The 7,215-nt window shown below is 59.5% G+C and overlaps 1 protein-coding gene across 1 annotated transcript in view; it reads left to right on the top strand.

Annotated features, from left to right (window-relative positions):
* Positions 1 to 4,857, top strand: part of MAD1L1 (mitotic arrest deficient 1 like 1) — a gene marked incomplete at its 3' end in the record, with an annotated part of 117,506 nt that extends 112,649 nt beyond the window's left edge. The window contains exon 14 of the mRNA XM_023747778.1: positions 4,765 to 4,857. Within this exon, the coding sequence (XP_023603546.1) occupies positions 4,765 to 4,857 (93 nt within the window). The remainder of the gene's footprint in view (positions 1 to 4,764) is intronic.
* Between the last annotated feature and the right edge of the window lie 2,358 nt (positions 4,858 to 7,215).

Genomic DNA, 7,215 nt, shown 5'->3' with positions numbered 1-7,215 from the left:
ATACATCTCAAATCCACGTTCAGGTACATTTTGTGTGATATAGAGAGGTTTAGGTCAAGGTCTATGTTTTATTTTTCGCCTGAAGGTGTTGGGTGCCTCAGCACCAGGTGGGTAAAGGCTGTGTCCTCCCTGACCCCGTGCCCTTGTCACAGTGAGTCGCCGTGTTCCTGTTCCGGGCTCTGATTGGCTGTCTTGACCAGGGCTCATCCCCTCACCACTGTCTCCATCTCTGCAGCCTGTGATCAGTTCCAGGACCCATCGGTGTGATTCCTCCGGTTCCATTCCTGCTCCTCAGGCTGCTGGGCCGTGCTCCTCCTCCTGGCTCCCCTGTGAATGTTGGCTCAGCGCGGGGTGCCGGCTGTGGTGACCTGGCCGCCGTCGGGAGGAGCTGCATCCCGGGGGTCCCACTCCACACACGTGACCCTCCCTTGCTCAGGCCTGATTTCTCCTCGGCGTTTCACTCAGGCACGGGCCCTGCTGTTTGGGCAGATTCCTCCCTCTGTGTCATCTTGTATCCACTGTAAGGCTGCTTCGTTGTGGTTTACTGTTGCACCTGATCATTATTTAGAAGGGATTGGAGGAATCACAGCACCAGATTTCAGCTGTACTGCAAAGCACCGTACTCACAACAGCCCGGTACTGCACAAGAACAGGCACATAGATCAATGGAGCAGAACAGAGACCCCAGAAATGGACCCAAGCCATTACGCTCAATTAATATTTGACAAAGGAGGCAAGAACATACAATGGAGTCAAGACAGTCTCTTCAATAAATGGTGTTGGGAAAATTGGAGAGATACATGCAAAAAAATGAAACTAGACCAACAACTTACACCATCCACAAGAATAAACTCAAAATGCATAAAAGACTTAAATGTAAGTCATGAAACCATAAAAATCCTAGAAGAAACCATAGGCAGCAAAATCTCAGACATCTCTCGTAGCAACATGTTTACAGATACGTCTCCCAGGGCAAAGGGAACTAAGGAGAAGATAAACAAATGGGACCACATCAAAATAAAACACTTCTGCACAGCAAAGAGACCATCAGCAAAATGAAAAGGGAGCCCACCGTATGGGAGAACATATTTGGCAATGATACATCTGATAAAGGGTTAATATCCAAAATATATAAGGAACTCATACAACTTAACAAAAGGAAGACAAAAAAAGGACCTAAATAGACACTTTTCCAAAGAGAACATACTAAAGCCAAGAGACATGAAAAAATGCTCAAAGTCACTGATCATCTGAGAGATGCAAATCAAAATGACAATGCGGTACCATCTCACACCTGTCAGAATGGCTGTCATCCACAAATCAACAAATGACAAGTGCTGGCGAGGATGTGGAGAAAGGAACCCTCGTGCACTGCTGGTGGGAATGCAGACTGTGCAGCCACTGTGGAGAACAGTATGGAGCTTCCTCCGAAAATTAAATATGGAACTGCCATTTGACCCAGTGATCCCACTTCTAGGAATATATCCTAAGAAACCAGAAACACCGATCAGAAAGGATGTCTGCACCCCTGTGTTCACAGCAGCACAATTTACAATCGCGAAGATCTGGGAGCAGCCCAAGTGCAGCCCTGTCGCTTGGCAGAGTCATCCCTCAGGGTGTCTTGCACCCACTGTAAGGCTGCTTCATTGTGGTTCACTATTGCACCTCATCATTACATAGAAGGGATTTGGTTTTTCATTTTTTAAAATAAATTTTTATTGACTTCAAAGAGGGATAGAGAAAGGAAGAGAGAAACATCCATGAAGAGAGAGAATCATGGACCGGCTGCCTCCTGCATGCCCCACACTGGGGATCGAGCCCGCAACCCGGGCACGTGCCCTGACCAGGAATCGAACTGTGACCTCCTGGTTCATAGGTTGACGCTTAACCACTGAGCCACGCCGGCCGGGCAGGAATTGGTTTTTTCAGTTGTTCACCTTGTATCCTGCAACGGTACCCAGTTCTCTGAGGGTTTTAGTCTTTATTTTTGGTTGATTCCTTGCAGTTTTCCAAGTAGATACTCTGTTGTCTATAAACTTGGTCAGGCTTATGTTTTGTTCTCCAAGGGGGCGCCCTACGCTGGTGATGACCTCGGCATGGGATGCAGGGGCGGGGCGGGCTTGGCCAGGTGCCTGGTGGGGGCCACGCGGGCGTTCCCCTGAGCGTGATGCTTGCGGGAGGTGTGCTGGGCGGCTGGGTCGCGATGTACAGGTTCCCATCTCCTCTCCTTGATCATGAACGCAGGTTGGATTTTCTCAGGTCCTGCTTTTCCTTGACTTGAGTGATAGGTCCTGTGTTTTCCCTTTAGACTTGCCGTATGGTCAGCGACGTTGGTGTATTTGTCGGGGCTGAATAGCTGACAACCCGAGGTAAACCCTCCTGGGGTGATGTATTGTTCTTCGTGTGTATCAGGGACTCAGCGGCCGATGTCTTGTTGTTGACTCTGCCCGTTCGCAAGGATGTCGGGCCGCGGTTCTCCGTTATCGCGCTGCCTTGTCTGGTTCCTGTCAGCGTCCCTCTCCCTCCGTGTCCGGGGAGCTCGGCTGTGAGGAGCAGATGCAGTGGGGCTGGGCTGTGCGCTCCCCCTGCGCGTGGGTCACACCCTCTGGGGGCAGGTCTGACGGCTCTGCAGCCGCCTGTCTGGTCCTGACGCAGCCCCTGCTCAGAGCAGAACGGTGGTGACTCCAGAAAAGCTGCAGACGTGGTGGGAGCTCCCTGCACTCGTCTTCCCTCTCGGGTTCACGCCTCACGGGACGGGCACCCCTGGCACTGGGTGTCTGAGTCACCTGCAGGCTCGCTTGTTCACCCGGCACAGCCGGCCCAGGGCACCAGGGGTCCCTGTGCTTCGTCTCTGCGTCCGGTGCCCTGTGCCCCTCAGTCTGTCTCCCGACACCGTAGCGCTGGCCCGTCTGCCGGCCTGCTGTCTCCGGCGACACCGAGGGTCTGGGGGGCAGAGGCGACCCCGTGTGAGTGCCTTCTTGTCACACCAGACCCCCAGGTCCCTCCTCGGTCCGTCTCGTGCGTCTCACATTTTACTGTCAGCGGCGGGGCCAGCGCTCTTCAGCACCTGCTCAGCCTCCTCGGCACATAGGCGTCCACCGCGCCCGAGCACAGACAGCCACGTCCGCACAATGCGGTCCCAGCCCCCCCTCCCGTTTCCAGAAACACACTCTTCCCTCTGAGCCCCGCCTCCCAGCGTGCCCGGGCCCCACCCTCAGGACCTCGCGGAACGGCTACCTTCCAAACGCCGCGCCGGACCGCACCTGGGTCAGGGCTTCAGCCCAGGGCGAGGGGCAGGCATGCGGTCCCCGCAGGACCCTCCTGTGAGGGCCCGGGCTGGGGTCACCTCCCACGCCAGTCCCTGCCGAGGACGTCGACGTCGTTTAAGGCCGTGGCCACCGGTGTCTGCAGTGAGCCCGCCATGCTCAGTGCGGGACACAGGGCGGACGAGAGGGCGGAGGCACCAGGGTGACAGCGTGGCACGGCCGAGCTCTGAGCGCGGGCAGCCAGCAGGCGTGGGGGGGTGTGATGGGGGGGATCCAGGACCCTTGGGAGATGGGCCTGCATGCCTCGCTCCAGCCCCAGGCCGCTCCCACGGCACCCGTCCCCCAGTCGCGCTTCTCTAGGGTCCCGCTTGGAGCATGTTCCTTACAGATGCTTTAGGCAAGAGAGCACCCCCTCTCCCAGCGGATTTCTACACACACATGTGCACACATTCACGTGCACATACACTCACATACACGCAACCTCTCACAGCACGCTCACATGTGCACACATTCACGTGCACATACACTCACATGCAGCCTCTCACAGCACACTCATGTGCACACACATTCACGTGCACATACGTTCACATACACGCAACCTCTCACAGCACACTCACCCACATGTGCACACACTCATGTCGACGTGCGCACACAAACATGCACTGTAATCATACATGTGTGCACATACGCACTCACTTCGCATATGTGCGCACACATGCACATCTATACACGTGTACATGTGTTCAGGCACATGGGAGCATACACGCAAGCATGTGTGCACACATGCACTCTCACACATGCGCGTGCACTTTCTTTTAGCCGTTCTCTTCCCCTCCCCTTCGACCAGGTGCCAGGTGCCTGAGGAGGAGGACAGGCAGGAATGCCCCCGTGTGAGATGCGCGGACGGGGTGGTTCGCCGGGTTTGCTCGCACAGCAGGGCGGACTGTGCCGTTTTATTCAGCGTCTGCAGCCGACAGACGCTGGTTTGAATCCAGCCCTCGAGGACATTCACTCACGAGCCTTCAGAATCCGAATGCCCTGTTTTCCCAAGGGCCTCAGAGGCACAGCGTGCCCGAGGGAGGGGGCCTCCTGGAGGGGACCCCACCCCGCACAGGTGCCTCTGCTGGTCTCCGGGCCCAGAGGGAGGGCACTCCCCACCGCCCCCAGCCTGTCTCCGCTGCTCGTCCCACGTGGTGCTCTCGCGCTCCTCGTCACGCCGCCTCGTCGTTTCTGGGACAGTGTCCTCCGCAGGTCCTCTCCCCTGGGCTCCACTGTCCCCCTCGGTCCAGTGTGGTCCCCGGGACTCCCTCCCCATCAGGGCTTCTCCTGCGGAACAGAGGCCGAGGGGGCACCGCCAGCCTCTGCCTGGGCCTCTTACAGGGCTTTTAACGGCCTCCGTGGACGTCAGTCTCATGCATGTGTATTTGGGAACAGAACTGGGGCCTCTCTCGTGACCGCTCTCCCCCGAGGGCGGTGGTGTCACGGCCTCTCCACGCAGGATGAAGGTGGAGGAGCTGGAAGGGGAGCGCAGCCGCCTGGAGGAGGACAAGCGGAGGCTTGGAGGAGCAGCTGGAGCACCTTCACCCTGCAGGTGAGCCCGTCGGAAGCTGGGCCCTCCCGTGTCCCTGCCCCACATCCCCTCCTCTGACTCAGACCTGCGCCCGCGCACATACCACCCGCTCACCGGGAGCAGGTGTCCCAGGCCCCGAGAGGACACCTGCCCACGAGGGCTTGTCCGTGTGTCAGCGCCGCCGCGGGAGGGGTCATGGTGTGGCTGGTCCGAGCCCCGCCCCCGGCAGTGGGGAGGTTGGCCTGCTGTTCACACCGTGCACTTGCGCTGCTTTTGTCTGTCCTCCTGTGTCCATTGTTCTGTGGCAGGAGGCCTGCAGGCTACCCCCACCCAGGTCTGGACAGGCCCTCGATTTTTATCTTGACGCCTACTCGAGGCAAATCCATCCCGTTCTTATTGCCAATTCCTGGAGACGCGGAGGTGACAGCTGTGAGGGAGCCAGGCGCAGTGAGCGTGGCCGGGCTGTGCGCAGCGCCCAGCCTGTCAGCTCAGACCGGTCGTTGGGCCGCGGCCTCTTGGAGAGCCGGCTGCTGGCAGGTGGAGCCCGGGGGCAGCGGCGCTGTCAGAGGCGCCTGGGGACGCGTTCTGGCGTTTTCATCCTGTAGCCTGAGGTCGCTGATGGCTCCGGGCCTCCCCCGTCTGCCCTCAGTGAGTCCCTCGAAAGTCGTTCTTTTTCCTGCTCCGGACGCGGGCGCCCACCGGCAGGGGGCTGCGCAGGGCAGAGGGGCAGAGGCCAGCACTCGGGTGGATGCGGTCTTTCCGGTGGCAGGAGGACAAGAAACTTCACGTCGGGCTCAAGGACGGGTCCAGGTGGCGGGGATGGCGTGCAGAGTGCCGGCGGGTGGAGAAGGGCTTCATGGCGGGTCCGGCCTCTGAGGCCGCAGGTGTGAGCTGGACTCGGCCCCCAGCTGCTGGTGCCAGGGCTTTGCCCTCTGAGCCCCCAGTGTGTCCTTTATGAAGTCGGGGAAGTGACGCCACACGGGGCTGCGAGGGAGACAGGCCACACCTGCCCACCGCGCCCGGCACACAGTAGATGCTCGGTAAACGCTCACGTCGTCTGTTGCCGCTTCTGCCTTTTCCATCAAGAGGACGAGACCTCATCTCTGCCCGGGCCTGGGGGGCAGCAGGAGAGCACAACGCCCTCCAGGTGGCCTGGCCGCGCTCTGCAGGCGGGAGCCCCTCGCCCCTCTGCCCCGGCTGCAGAGCTGCAGCTCGGCCATGGCTGTGGCCGGGGAGCCAGGTGGAGAAGCGGGGAGGGGCCCGCAGCGTTCAGCTCGCCTGGCGTGTGTCGGCCTGCTGCTGAGTGTCCTGTGCCAGCCCCTCCCCCTCCCTCCGGAGGAGTCTTGGGGTTGGGCCGCTTCAAGGAAGATTGATGAAGCTCAGCTGCGGCTGCCGTAATTGGGAGCCTGTGCCCGGAGCTTCTGGGATTCAGCTCCCAGCTGGGCGGGAGGGAGCGGGTGCTCACACGGGCCTGCTCCGGGCCTGGGGCCTCCGGGCGCCTGCGGTGCAGCCTCCTGAGGTGCTGGCTCCCTGGGGTGACCTGTGTGCCCTTCTGACATGGCTCGAGTAGAGCCTCCCAGGAACCCTCAGAAAGACGGGGAACTCGGGGACCCCACTTAGAGGTGGGGAGGCTGAGGCCCACAGTTAGCCAACACTCCATTGACTAAGACACCCTTTTTATTTATTTCTTTCTTTAAATGTATTTTTATTGACGTCAGAGAGGGAGAGAGAGAGAAACATCAGTGATGAGAGAGAATCACTGATAGGCTGCCTCCTGCACGCCCCACACTGGGGATCGAGCCCGCAACCTTGTCATGTGCCCTGACTGGGAATCAAACCTGGAACCCTCAGTGTACAGGCCGACACTCTACCCACTGAGCCACACCAGCCAGGGCTCAGACACCCCTTTTTAGAGGCAGAATGGGGTTTGAACATCCCTCAAATAACGGCACATGAGCAAGTGCTGGGGGCCGGGAGCCGGAGGCAGCGGGGTCCTCGCTATGCCTGCAGCCGGGCTCGGGGAGCAGACTGTGTGAACGGAGGGAACAGTGGGGAGCGTGTGCTGTGCCGCGCCCACCCCCACCCCGCACCTGCACACACCCCGCCTTCCCCGGGCCTGTCCTCTGGCTCAGTGTCTTGGCCAGTGGCTTGGAGGGTGACTGGCCTCAGATTCCCAGAACCAAGGGAATGGCTGCGACCAGCCCAGGAGGGACGCATGTCCGGTGTTCGGACACAGGCGACAGCCCCCGGCCAGGCTGCCTCCTACCGGGAGGGTGACATAGGTGTTCCCCACATTGGTGTTTCTTATGGGCCACGATCGAGGACCGTCCAGGCCACAAGCCCAGGGAGATCCTGAGGTGTCAGGGCAGAGGGCCAGGC

Source organism: Myotis lucifugus, unplaced genomic scaffold (genome assembly GCF_000147115.1).
Source record: "Myotis lucifugus unplaced genomic scaffold, Myoluc2.0 scaffold_974, whole genome shotgun sequence".
Lineage (NCBI taxonomy): Eukaryota > Metazoa > Chordata > Mammalia > Chiroptera > Vespertilionidae > Myotis > Myotis lucifugus.
The sequence above is the reverse complement of the archived record's forward strand: the minus strand, read 5'-3'. Positions and strand labels throughout refer to the sequence as shown.